Source organism: Rhopalosiphum maidis, chromosome 1, assembly GCF_003676215.2.
Source record: "Rhopalosiphum maidis isolate BTI-1 chromosome 1, ASM367621v3, whole genome shotgun sequence".
NCBI classification, from domain to species: Eukaryota; Metazoa; Arthropoda; class Insecta; order Hemiptera; family Aphididae; genus Rhopalosiphum; species Rhopalosiphum maidis.
The window spans coordinates 81,514,824-81,530,112 of NC_040877.1; the positions used below are offsets into that span (position 1 = coordinate 81,514,824).

General features: G+C 25.9%; 2 protein-coding genes across 2 annotated transcripts; one reads left to right on the plus strand and one right to left on the minus strand.

Moving 5' to 3' along the window:
* Positions 1–4,271: 4,271 nt before the first annotated feature.
* LOC113557532 (39S ribosomal protein L47, mitochondrial) lies at positions 4,272–6,783 on the minus strand. Its single transcript, XM_026963104.2, has 6 exons — positions 6,594–6,783; positions 6,280–6,432; positions 5,844–5,940; positions 5,647–5,764; positions 5,238–5,397; positions 4,272–4,513 (listed from the first exon to the last, which is right to left on the minus strand). Exons 1-6 carry the CDS (start codon positions 6,665–6,667, stop codon positions 4,375–4,377), a joined length of 741 nt encoding a protein of 246 aa, XP_026818905.1. The 5' UTR covers positions 6,668–6,783; the 3' UTR covers positions 4,272–4,374.
* Positions 6,784–6,888: 105 nt separating this feature from the next.
* Positions 6,889–8,048, plus strand: LOC113557259 (dynein light chain Tctex-type 1-like). The gene is made up of 3 exons (XM_026962676.2): positions 6,889–7,038; positions 7,357–7,522; positions 7,638–8,048. Exons 1-3 carry the CDS (start codon positions 7,018–7,020, stop codon positions 7,784–7,786), a joined length of 336 nt encoding a protein of 111 aa, XP_026818477.1. The 5' UTR covers positions 6,889–7,017; the 3' UTR covers positions 7,787–8,048.
* Positions 8,049–15,289: the final 7,241 nt, after the last annotated feature.

The window sequence follows — 15,289 nt, forward strand, 5'->3', positions numbered from 1 at the left end:
ACTTTTAATAACAGTCTAAATACATCAAATATAAAAATAGCAGGCACAATCAATAACATCTATCAGTCCATTTTCGATGAATTCGAAGACTTAATATCAACTGTGATGGGATATGACGGTAACATAACCGTCTATTTGACATCCGTTGAGGACACAGTGTATGGGATTCTCATAACAATGGAAAACGCCGGCGCCGGACAAGAAGAAAGATCGTATTTCGAACAATTGGTACATGAAGTTTTAGTATTGGGTATGAGTAACATTGCGCCAGACTGCAGTTGACTATATATAGAGGACGTCACGACACCCGTGGTTACCATCACGCAAGTCAGGTATCGTTAGCACCGTTGCGCCGGACCAGTTTAGAGGACGCCACGACACCTGTGGTGACTACGCAGAATACTGGTATCATTGCCGGAGACGAGTTACCCACAAGGTCACAACTGTGGCGGTGGAACAGCCATTGTTATGGTCGTCCCGAAGAACGACGAAGACGTCGCAGTGCCATCTGTCAACGGAAGAACAGTAGACGTTGCAACGTTGCAGAGGATAGTCCGGTCATGGGTGAGGAAAAGGTGGGTGTTTTAACAACTGCAGCCAAGCCACGCAGGAACCGTCTGGTTACTGCGTGGAAGCGTTCCAAACGCGCTTTGCGTTTGTGCTGCAGTTGCTTGTTGCTGGTTGCGATGAGTAGACGTCGGTAGACACCACTCCTTCACCACCACCGGAGTCATCGGCATCAAATAGGACGATAATGACGAAATTAAGTAAGGGAGAATACAAGACAGAGCACGTACGGTGCGCGGTGGTATGTTGCCCGAATACGTTTTTCGACCACTCGCGGACAGACGGGTGTCGCGGGCGTCGCGAATTCGGTCGCCGATTCAGTCGATCACTACGACGGTGTCATATGTAATTAATACCCCTATATTATTACCGGGGAGGTATTAATCGCTTAAGGTAATAATCGCCTACAGTAACAGGCGATTGTTACCCCCTCAATTATATCACTGTGGGGGGTATACAATTTGATCTCCTGAGGTCATAACTACTCTATGTAAGAACCAAGTTATGTAACAGGTGATTATTACCCCTTTCCAATTTTTAAATATTTGAGGGGGAGGGGATTTCAAAATTTCTTAATAAACGGAGAATAAATTGTTGTTGAATCAGGCATTCACGCCCAATCTCAATAATTAAACATCAATAACTATAGTGTACATTTTTAATGTTCCTTGTATAAATGCACTTTTCATTCATCATTACTTTTTTCTTTAAGTCCATATATTTGTTAAATATTTGCCACTTATTCGTTACTGTAAAATAAACATAAATTGATGTCTTTAATAAAACAGCAGCAGCAAATATTTCGGCATCAGTTCCCCATACACCTAAAAATGCTGCCTAATGGTAACCGCGAGTGTCGTGACGTCCTCTATATAGTCAACTGCAGTCTGGCGCAACGTTACTTATACCCAATACTTAAAACTTCATGTACCAATTGTTCGAAATACGATCTTTCTTCTTGTCCGGCGCCGGCGTTTTCCATTGTTATGAGAATCCCATACACTGTGTCCTCAACGGATGTCAAATAGACGGTTATGTTACCGTCGTATCCCATCACAGTTGATATTAAGTATAATATAATTTGTTTCACGGCATACATATTATTTGTACGTGTGGGTTAAAATTATTTCATCTACAGGAATCAGATGAAGTGTCCACGATGATTCAAGATGTGCCAATAATATAGGATTACGACGTCTACGCGTTTATGTCGTAAATCGTATTTGAAAATTAATAAAAACGGTATCGCGGAAAATTAATATATAGCTACAGTGAAGGCAAATCCCACTTATGGGATCAACGGCGACGATTTGATATACTACATATAATTATATCATAATATTGAATTCACGTATATTATACGATTCGCTCAGTGTGTGAAGAAAAGTTGTTTTCTAGGTACCTACACGAATATAGAAGTCACTTTTATCAGTAGGTACCTATTCATTTATTTTTATTTTTAGTCAATGTTAGCATATATATTCAAATAATGTTTTTGTTTAAATTTTTGTCTCAGAATAATCCTAGATTTTCTTATACATAGGTATATTTTAAAATCATTACGGTCATCGGTAATCTTTTAATATTAGGTATAATATGTTTATATAAAATCAAAAAAAAAAAATAACAACACAGAAAACGATTAATTTTGTAGATTAATTGTACGTTATAGAAATTCACGGCCAGCGTAAGTCGACCCACAATATTATACATTAATAACTTCGGACGTCGAAGATGTTTAATGGTCTCTGGGCCCAAAACTGGTTCGGTCAATCGTATGAAGTACCGGTTGAGAAATCGGCGTTTTCACATAATTCCGCCACTATACCCACCGGGGTTCTCGTCGTACATTATCCGCGAACAATATACATGGGTTATCCCCGATTCCCCGAAACCTTCAGGAAGTCTTTCGCAGTCATCTTCGGAAATTTATGCGCAGGTGACCTCGCCATAAAGGTGGAGTTTACGCACCGTTTCCGATTTCCTAGATCTACTGTAAGTTTGGAGTGGCATCCTCTGTGTCCATGCTGTGATGAAGCGCATAATATATATTCTATAACCATCGATCGTTCACGATTTAACGTAATGGTTGTATAATGTATATAATCGCAAGGCATTACACGCAATTCAAAAATACCAAGCAAATGCAACGAATTCACAAAATAGTATGACGATATTTATGCAGACAAAAAATTGCCAGAGACAGTTCCTTCGACCTTCCTGGCGGGGAACTATACTTAATAACCGGTACCGAAGCCTGAAAGAATGGTCAGCTGTACAACATAAACATTTACTGTTACTGCGATTAGTGCGATTAAGGTAAAAGCAATAATTTAGCATGATCCATCCTATACTCGGCGAACGGCATGAAGGCGGAAATTTAAAAATGAACAGGATAGGCCTGTGCACGGACTCGACTGTGTGTAAAATTTGAATTAATTATAAAATATTATGATTTTAAATATAATATCTCAGCTTATTATTTAATATAAAGTATACAACATACAAGAGCGTTTTTAACGTTTGCAGTTGCTTTTCACTTTACATTTATAAATATTATAATATATTATGTATAAAGTGTTCGAGTGTTAGATTTCTATGTTTCTAATGTTTATTATTTATATATAATACTAGTTGCAATTGTATTCCTGCTTTGTTTATCAAGGCGTATAACTGATTTTAATTATTTTTACATGACTGTCATGTATACAACATATGATCATTATAAATTCATATCTATAATACCTAATGATTTATGTTTATATTAATGAATAATTGATAAAAAACAATTATATTTAGGAACTAAATGAATGTTTATTAACATATTTATCATTATTTTGGTAACTATGCCAACGAGTTTACCACGGTCCGCAAACATATGCTTGGACGGTCAAATGGAAAGAACAACAGCTTTTTATTATTTATAATTTTATTTTTTTTATAATTTCTTGTAGGATTTAATTTGAAATATTAAAAAAGTGGTATAGGTCATGTAGGTATATTATTGAGGTGTCTTACACATTCTTGTTTGATGATTATAAATTATACTTATTTATAGCACACAAATATTGTGTATATAAAATAAAGTTGAGTGGGATGCATACAAAGAATCACTCTGAATATATATATAGCTTATTTTGTGTCTTTTTTTTATTCATTCCTTTTCTGTCCATGACTTTTTTATCCTATTACCAGTATTACTACTTTTAACTACAACAGGAACATGATTTAATGAGATAGAAAAGTTTTAAGACTTAGGAAATATATAATTTTGTATATCATTTAGAACTGAAGGAAAACTGTTGTAATTTATGTAGTTTCTAATCAACTAGTAAATTTATAGGCTTACTACTTCATAATTTGCAAATTAAACAAATGAGTAAATAAACATAATATTAACATTGTATTACATTACACAGAGTATTTATTTACCTAACTATAAAATATAAATAAAATATTTTTCATTTTATGGTTTCATATTTTTCGCACTAGTAAATGCTTCAATCAAATATTCAGATATTACATAAAAAATATATTAATATGATCTATTAGATTATGCAATTTAAATAAAGATATATACAGAAAAAAGCATTTGAAAATTTGTAAAGAAATATGAACAATGGTATTTCACTATATATTTATAGCTATTATCTATCTATCTATTGTATTCAAACGAAGAAACTATTAATAATAATAATAATAATAAAAAACATTTGTGTTTTAACTGAACACACAAAATTGGATTACTTTATTAACTTAGTTAACATATTCAAGTTATGAAATACATTATTTGTTAAATATATTTTTTTAAGGCACATAATGTCCTCGGGCTTTATGATAGTTTTTTATTTTTTCAATGTCTACTGAAGGATATTGTTGTTTGACAGCGTCCATGTCCAAATTTGGATATCGTTTCATCAAATGCATCACATGGTTACGATCACGACTTAAAAAAAAAAAAAATATACATAAATATTATAAAAATCAATGGAAAATTATTTATTTAAGAATTTCATTATTATTTTAATAAATTATAATCAAATTTTCAAAAAAATTAAAATTATCTTATACTCATTATGTACATAGTTTATGGAAATAAATAAAATTATAGAAGATCCTCATTAATGGGGACTAAAAGAGATGTATACAATCAATTTTTATGGAAATTCAAACAATGATGAATAATAAAAATAAATAAATATTTTTTAAATTTATTTTATCGATTTTCAACATTTAAGTAACTTTTAATAATAAAATAATAAGAATAATAAATAATAATAGTATCAGTATATAATTTTATTGATCTTTGACTTTAATTTGAGTATAAACCGAAATAAAGGTTATATAATTGACACTCTACTATATAATATAAAACGGAAGAACATCCTTCTGAATATTAAAAATAGTAATAATACACATTTTTCAGTACTCCATGTCTCCATTAAGCATAATTATTCCTAGTATAATAGGATAATTATAATTCAAACTTTCTAAAAATATTGAGTTAAATATCATCAAAACTTATTTTTAATCAATTAAAGACAAGAAAATACTAGAAATAAAATTGAATGAAGAATCCTAAGTATGTGACTTAGGTTTATTATTTATAAATAAGTGTGTTTATTTTAATTATTATTAATTATTTAATAATTATATTATTAAGTACTTACTTTCTACTTTTTCTATTAGCGTTATGTAATTTTTCTCTATATAACCTTTGGAATTTCTCAATGTTTCCATTAACGATATTAAATGTATGTTTATTTCTCCATTTTTTATTCAAAAATTTTGGAATTAAATGTTCAAATTTACGATAAAAAAAGTTCAACCCTGAAATTATAATAAAATACATGTATCAATTTTACAAACATTATAAACATGCTTAAATTTTGTTTTACATGGTCATTGGTTATTAATAAATACAGCCTAAATTATTTTTCAACCAAGATTTAAACTAAGCAAATAAAATATTATTAAAAATTAATTATTATACAAAAACACATAGATCAATTAAGAACTTTTTTTTTAACTTATTAGTTTTTCAGAGTATAATTTATTTTCTAAAATGTAATAATTTACCCAATAAATTAGTAACTAATTGTCCGGGTCTTTCTGCAGATTCTCCTACTTCTAATTTGTAATAAGCTTCATTACGTTCACGTACAACAGTTTCAAGATTATTCATACTTTCTTCAACCTTACAATAATATAAATAAAAATGTTAATCATATTGTGGATAACAAATAAATAATCATATTAATATAGTTAAAGAATACCTTATCAATACGTTCTGGATTTGGAAATAATTCAATTTGAGCTTTGCATTCATGTTCCATTGTTAACAACATATTGCGTTCTTTCAGTAACACATACCTGCACAATATATAAGAAAAATAATAAGACTAAAAGATAACATAGTTAAACATAACTACATACTTTTACATATTATTAACTCAAATTATAACATAATAGATTATAATGTAACATAATATATAATATTATGGGTTACTTGAAACTATCAATAGTATTTGAGAAATTATAACATAAAATATCCAAAATAGTTAAAATGCATTGTTTAACATAAAATGAATCAATGAAATCATATTATACTTCATTATTGTATAAAACAATAGACAATAGTTAATTTTCTTAGTATATCAAATAAAAATCATGTATTTTCAATACATGAATATAAATAATTAGTTTTTTTACCAAAGTTTATGTAAATCTTGATTGCTTTTAATGCGCAACTCATCCTTTGTCCACGATCTCCCAACTTTTATGTGTTCAACAGCCCAATTTTTTTTATCATCAAAAAATTCCATTAGATCACGATGAACAGTTGAAATATGAACACCATTTGATCTAAAATTATCATTTATTTAAAATAATAACTGGTGTATTTATAACTTAAATTATAGTTAGGTCTATTAAATAAATTACATATATTGTTCAAAACATTTGATAATAAATTAAAAGTTCATTTAATTAATTTCATAAATATTTTATACTTATTATTAATATACCTTATATTAGTGTGTAATGTCGTGCTTGAAATATTTTGGAATATACGACATTTCGATAAAATTCGAAAAGCCATAGTTATATAATTTTACAACTCTTGTAATAAGAACAGCGAACTGTATAATACGGTATATAGTAGCGTTGAGTATACTTAAAAACAAATAAGCGATAGCACGATGCAAAAAGTTGATATCTTCTCTACATCGTAGCATAGAATAATTATCTAATATTTAGATAATAACCGTAGAGATAAAAAATAGTATATTGATAATAATATGAAACTGATATAATTTCAAATTCAAATTTATTTCCGAATGTGAACTTTATGGTTTTGTGAATATAAAACCAATCATAATATAATATAATCTACCTATATTATAAAGTAAAAATTAAAAAACATTTGTTTATTCAATTTTAATAAAAACTATGGTTGATGTCAATGAAGGGGTAAAAGTTATTTATTTTTATTGTTGTTTTATCTATTGGTAATTTTTCAAAGCGTGATTTATGATGAATAACATAATTATGATATTTGTTTCACGTTATTAATAAACAATAAACATAATGCAATGGAATATTTTTTACTGAAATTGAACTATATTTTGAACAATTTAATGTGTTTAGATAATTATTGAATGTATTGAATTACCTAGTCATAAAAAACGGTTTATTGAAGAACTAGTTACTTTTTATCTTCAATTTTCTATCCATAATTATAATTAAATGTTGCAGTATATTATTGATAACTAATATTATTTATTTTAGACACTTTTTGTGGTGGACGAAGTGAGTGACATTATTAAGGACTCAATTGAACATTCAATTGGCAGTCAATTATACCAACAAAATATGGTAAATAAATGGACAGATTCTGTGGTTGAAAACTGTCTTACAAAACTTTCTAAATTGGCCAAACCTTTTAAATATATAGGTAAAATAGAAATATTATCATTATATATGTTTGTAATGTTTAATTTTTATCTGCTATAATATATTTAACAACTATTATACTATTATACTTTAAGTTAATTTTTTTTTTTTTTTAGTAACATGTGCTATCATGCAAAAAATTGGAGCTGGTCTTCATTCAGCAAGTTCGTGTTTTTGGGATAATTCAACAGATGGTAGTTGTACAGTTAGATGGGAAAACAAAACTATATATGTTATTGTAACTGTTTTTGGCCTAGCTATATAAATAGTAAAATAAAATTTTGTACAAGTCTAGTATTAGAAGTATTAGTATTAGTAATATTAAGTATTAGAATATCTTTTTTTTAATGCATTAAACATGAAACAAGAAAATATTTTTCATATTTTTGGTTTTGCTATTACCAAAAGATAACAGTAGAATTATTTTTGATTTTTTGCAATTCATATTTAGTTACTTAAATAACAATGCATCAATAAAAATTGTAATTTATAACATTTAAATATTTTGTACTTTAATTTTAAAATGTATTTTATGTCAACGATCATGTAAAATATAATATATCATTATTGTTCTGGTAAATTGATTGCAATTTATGTTAACATAAGAATACATTTTGTATTTTATTATATTTTATATTTAAAATTTTTTTTTTTTTTTGGCTAAGTACCCTAAATCAAGGCTTTCATTTGCAACTATAATTAATTGTTTAACTGTAAATAACAGAATCATGACAATACTGTTGAAATTACACAAGTAGTCATTTTTCAATGGTTGATGATTTGCATTTTAGTGATGGTATAGATACCTACCAAATTACTAACATCAAGTTTTGGTTTCTGAAAATCTAGTAAAACGATTACAATTACCCATTAAAATTATTCAAAAAGGTAAACTATGAAATTTAGGTTTGACCAATTCAAATTTCAAAAACTTTTAAAACCTTTGAAAACAAAAATTATTTATTTTTTTAAGCTTTTTAACCAATTATAAATTCTATAACTCCAAATTTTATCCATACATTTCAAAATTTAACCATTTGTATTATTTTGGGTGCCCCTTATACAGTGGACACCGCTTATAAGATTCACTTCGGGATCAGCACATAGTGAGTGACACAACCAAATAAATCTATTGGTAAATTGTAAAAAAAAAACAAAAAGTATTAGTTACATATTTTATGAATTTTATTTTAATCTTCTTTAATATTACATATTACTAATTACTAATGAATAAATGAAAATATTTAAATCATATTAGGTGTTATAAAAATGATTAGGTACATATTAATAAAAAAATATAAATTATGAATGTACTACTTATTATTTATGAAAAAAAATTGTTATTTTAAATTATTTTCTAATATGAAATAATTGTGATAAATATGAAATGCAATACAATTTGTTGTATACACACACATTATAAAACATGAATTGAAACTAGTAATAACCAACATTCATGACAATTGTTATATGTCATTTTTGAAAATCAATTTATTTCTTTTAACCAAAAATGTTTATTTTCTACTATTTTTTTTTTCTATAAAATTTGAGTCTTATAAACAAAGTGGTGAGTTTTCCAACCGAATTTCTTATAATGTATTTGAATACGTTACAGACTATTTTGAGTCTAATAAGCAGTGTCCACTGTAGTATGTGACTGACTAAGCTCTTTACAAAGACTTAAAAATTAATACTATTTCTGAACTTACAAGACTTTATTATAAATGATTCCAGATTAAAAATTAAACTCAACACAAATGTTAACCCTTTAATTTAAATAATGTAATCTAACTCTATGCATGACTCAGTAAATTTCTCAGATTCATAAGGAATTTAAATTGTGAAAAAAATTAAACTAAAATAATCTATAATGAATAGACATATAGTGTGACTGGTATGACCTACCTACATTTTTTGTCAAAAGTAGAGTGCTCACAGACAGATAACTATTGAGTAAAAACATTTTACTTTTCTCTAATATTAGTAGAACAACATTTTAAATAGGTATAGTTAATATAAATACTTTTTCTTTTATAATATTAACAACAACACATTTTAACTTAGATAATAAATTGCTCATAAACTAATTATGATTATACTACTAAGTACAAAATGAATATAATCATAAACAATTTATAAAAAAGATATACCTAAATATTTATTATCATTAAAAAAATTTTTTTATGAAAGTGGGACAAAAACAAGATAATTTAAAAATCAAGACTACCCCTCCTCCCTAATGTGGGGTGTCTTATCACAGTAATTATGTACTTACTAGAATTATAATTATATTTTTTACCGAAAAAATGTAACCCTTCTCCCTCCCTTAATTTTAGATTTCTAGATTCACGCCTGCGTAAATTCACTTTTTTATTGGTGACCACAGAAAGCAATTCCAGCACAGAATACAATTTTATATTATTATTATATTAATATTAAACATATTGTGACAATTGAAAAATAATTGAAAGTTTGAAATTTTTATTCCAGGTTGCATGAACAATTACTAAATCTTAAATAAATCAATAGTGAGTGATTAGTCCCTTATTCTGACAAACATGATTTAATAATGGTCCATGAATCATAATGAATCTATTACATTTTATAAAATCATTAAATTAATCAATTTTTTATGCAACCAACCCCAAATCCTGCATTAGTATTTAAAAATTGAAAATTACTAAACAAATAATACAGTAAACAAAAAAATGTACAATTAATAACATTACAGTGTAATAAGTACAATGAAAAATTAAATTAAATAAGTTTTGATGCTCATTTATTATTAAATATATTATATTGATTAACATAATCTTATTATTAAATAAAATAGTTTTGTTTTATTTTCATTTCTTATTTACAGCTGAATTCATTATTGAATTTGTCAAGATTTTACTGTATTAATTAAGTCGTAATAGTCGTATATTCAAGTATGTTGGGTTAATCAATATAATTATTTTTATTTTATATGGAGTGGAAGCAGAAATGTATACATAAATAAAAAATTATTCACAAAACATATTATTACAATAATACATATAGCTGACTGACATCCGCACCCATTGACAGCCATATTGCCTGTTATATTTACCCATATCTGTCCCTATATGGACTATGGAGGGTACCACACGATTGCGTACGATGAATCTTTTTGAGAACACGATTGCGTACGTTAAACAATTAATTTTAATATTTACCACAAAAATCAAACGATTGCGTACGATTTGCTGTGCAACGTTGCCACATTGAAGTTTTTATTTGTGATCAGTAAAAATTTTATTTTGAAAAAATGACTTATAAGTCAAAATTAAAATTAAAATTAATAAATGATTAAAATAATGAATTCTAAGTGTATTTAATTTAAAATTTTATACCTTGGAATTAAATAACTAATTTTTGACAAATTGTATAATATTTTTATGAATTTTGTATTTATTATATTTTTTCATGGTTTCTTTTATTCTACTTAAATCAGCATTTTTCATTTTATTTTTAATCAGACCTTTAAATACTGATTGCATTTTCGTACATGTTTCCAGAAAGATGAGAGCTATGAAATTGAGCGTTTTAAGTTCGATGAAAACTTTCGGAGTAATTTCAAATTTTGTGCGTTCTATCAGTTCAAATCAAATGACAACAGTGCTTCAAAGTTGCAGGTAAAAATCGTACGTAATCGCGTTTCACCGTTTATGAAGTCTTATAAATTATAAGATTTTTTAAAAATTTATAAGCTAATTCGAACAGATATATAGATATTAAATATATTCACTTAATCGTGTTATCCATTTTTTTAAATAAATTAATAAAAAATAATAATTTTATTTTTATAAGATAATATTTATCATACAATGAAGATTATCAACAAAGATTTAGGTAAAAATTTAATAGTGTATCTCATAAGTCATTTTCAGTGAAATGGGCACTACATTTCGTATGGTATTTACTTAGGAAATTAGGAATAAAATTGTCTCTGTGAGATTGTGAATAGCAAATATAGTTCATTCATATAATATTATATCTACTGATTCTACTATTTTTATCATTCAGAGCACTGAAGAAATTTATATTTATTATAGGTAATTCTAATAACTTATATTGGATATCCTATACATTTGATCAAATAAATAAATACAAACTAAAGGAAAAACATATAACATAGGTATTTCTGTCTTACCCACCGGCCACCTCTATTAGAACAACCAAATGCAAATGCATTTATGAAACTGGCATAAAGAATTTTTAAAGTATTTTAAATATAACTAAATAACTAGGTGTCTAAGTACCAATGTAGACTAGTAATGTATAATCACAGTAATAATGTAATATGATATACCAATTAATATTGTTCATGATGCTCTTTTTAAATATGGCTGCCAGATTAACCTCTGACCACAGAATACTATATCTTCACAAATATAGGTATAGACGTATAGTAGAATAATAAAACGTCACGGTAAACAGTCATACTATAATTAGTTTTATTATGTACTGTAAGATTATGAGTAATAATATTTGATATCATGGCATTGACATATTTAAATAAATAATAAATAATAAATAGGTATAGGAACAGGTACCAAAGTGATAAAATCCGTACACCATCAAGTCAAATGTCATAAAATAAAAATTATCTTATATTTAAATTTTTATTGGAGAAAAATGTTCCAAAGGTTTGATTATTTGACGTCCTGAATGTAGGTAGTATAAAAATAAGGTATATAAGGTATATTATGCTAGTAATTTAATCAATATTATTAAAATTTAATAAATAAAAAAAAAGTGGAAAGTATAGATACATAATAAACTCGTCATTCATTCACTGTAATCCATCAATCATCAGTAATCATAATATGTGTTTTTAGTTTTATACTGTTTGTATAGTACAAACGATATTCTATAAACGATTTTGAGCGAAAACTGTCTGTTAGCTCATATAATACTAAGAATTTATATTGGCTATATTTTATGATATATTCATATTCCTATTATTCTAATTTAATTTATTACTAGTCAATAGTTACATTATGGTGTTAAATTATTTTTTATCGAAAACAAGCTGCTTGTATATATATATAATATATGTATATATATTATAATATAATTTATAATAAAGTATTAAGCATACTTATATGTAATATCATATATTTTTGTTGTTCATTATTATACGCCAACATGGTTTTACCGTAGAAACTTATGATTAGATTCGTGGTATAAATGTATAATAACTTAAAAATAATTAAAATGTTTAGAAAATAACTATAATATATATAATAGTTATTAGTTTTAAATTTCTACTAATAATTTTATCCAAATTGTAATTTCAAATATACATTAAAACAAATTGTGATTAAAACTGTTTTAGTTTTTGGATTCCGTATAATAATAACTAATTAATAGTTATATCGAATCATATACTGAACTTCATAAAAATCATTTTATAATACATAGTTAATTACATAATTATTTGCAAATATTTGTAATTTTTACAATAATTTTAAATACAAAAAATAGTAATTTTAAATAGCAACCTAGCTACGGTAGCTATTCATTTTAGAAATCAAAATTGGTTCTAAATAACCAAAAAAAAACTTAAGGATAAACAAGAATTTTCACGCAAAACTGTTTATTTTTCTTGTGACTCAAAAACAAATAGGATAATCTTAAACACTTAAAATTTTCAACAAATATTTATATTAGAATTTTCTATACATGATAACATTTTCAATTTTTTTTCTAAACATTTCTTAATTTTTCTTATTTTTTCTAAACAATTTTTGCTTTGTCAAAATTCAAAGCGCTTGTAAATTTAAAGGAAAGTTCTTCATAATAAGTTGTTGATATATAAATTAAAAAGTTATTAAAATGTATAATTACAATTTTTTTAAGTTAGAATTTTGACCAAAAATACAAATCTTTTTAAAGTTAAAAATTCATATAATTTTTAATATTCATATATATATATAAGGTTTGAAAATGTAATACAAGATTTCTTTTATATTTTTATAGTTGAATTAAAAAAATAAGTTGATTAATTTCACGAATACATATTTTGAGTGTTGGAAATATAAATTATGATAAAATGTTCATCAAACGACGATTTTCTTTTTGTGTTGTATATATTTTGTGTATACTATTGAATTAAAAAACGAATGAATGTAGATAGGTAGACATGAAGACATGAAGTTCTCATAAAACGTTTATAATATTTTCATTGCATAAACGCACGATATAACTTCTATACATATGTATTGATTCTACTTTCGAGTTAATTATGGATATATTTAAATACCTATTTAAATATTTTCATAGTTTTTTTTTTTTTTTTTTTAATAAATATCGATAAAATAGTTTTCAGCGTTAAAAAGCTTGAAAATATAATACATACTCGTATATAATATAGGTGTCAAGGTTCCTTATAGTTGTTATTAGTGCTACCTATTTAAAAAAATTCAAGATAAAACATGGCCTTAATTTTTTTTATTTATAAATATTGTTTGAAGTTCAATTGTTGACAAAATTCCGTAAGTGATCAAACGGGGAAGGGGGAGGAGGATAGATCCCGCCCATGACTTTTTGTCTTTAATATTTATAACAATTAAATTTATGTAACTATATTGTACTATAATATTAATGTATTATATTTTGTTTTGTTTTTTTACGCCACACCCCCTCCTCCACCATGATAAAATCATTTGACCGCCACTGATCAACATTTTTAAAGTATTTTGTTATTAAAAATTCATAATATTTTAAATATTCATATCTAAGATATGAAAAAAATGTAAGTACTTAAATTATATTGAAACAAAACACCTAAAAAATGCATAAACATAATTTTTATTTTTACATAAACGATTTGTTAAAATTGGATGAAATTACATATATTTATACAAAGAATAACCATGATGTTAATATTATTTTGTTATAATTCAAAAGTATTATTTGTGGGGCAAAACTTTCACATGTATTATAAATTTTACTATATGAAATAATATTTTAAAAATATATAGATTAATTATTTTAAGCTATTACAGTATTACCTTATTCTGGCCTATAAAATGTACAAATTAAATCTTATTTATTATCGGAAATTATCTTCAATGTAAAAGATCGAAGCATTTTTGAAATTATTTATCCTGTAGAAATGTAGAATGTAGATGATAATTATTGATAATACACTTATTATACACTACATAAATACACACATCACTCACACGGCCACACAAAAACACGCCTTGGTAAAATCAATACATTCATTCCTCATCTCAGAATCTAAAACGGTTTAAAATGTTTTTCACATAATTCACATAATCATAGGATTCTTAGGCAAATCTGAAGAATTGAGCACGTTAATAAAAAAAAGTACAATGTACAATATCCTACAATTACTTACTTACATTATTTGAGTTGACTGGCCATAACAGTTGTGACGTATCTATTGAGGATATTTTTGACCGCCTTCTTACCAATATAAAACACTAGATAAAAATCATCCCCATGGTACCTACAATTTATAGGTGATATACTGGGGTACCAAATCGAATTTTTTATGTACTTACTCAAAAATGAATATCTAATAGTAGAGATTTGACATTTTCATCGAATATTCATGTTTGTAATTACTAAACAATTAATAAAAAATAAATTAAAATTATTTAGCCAATAATTTTTAAATTAACCTGGCTTCTTTCGTACTATTGATTGGTATTTTTTTATTTTTTATTAAATCAATAATTATTTGGTTCAAATACTAGTTATATTCATCCTG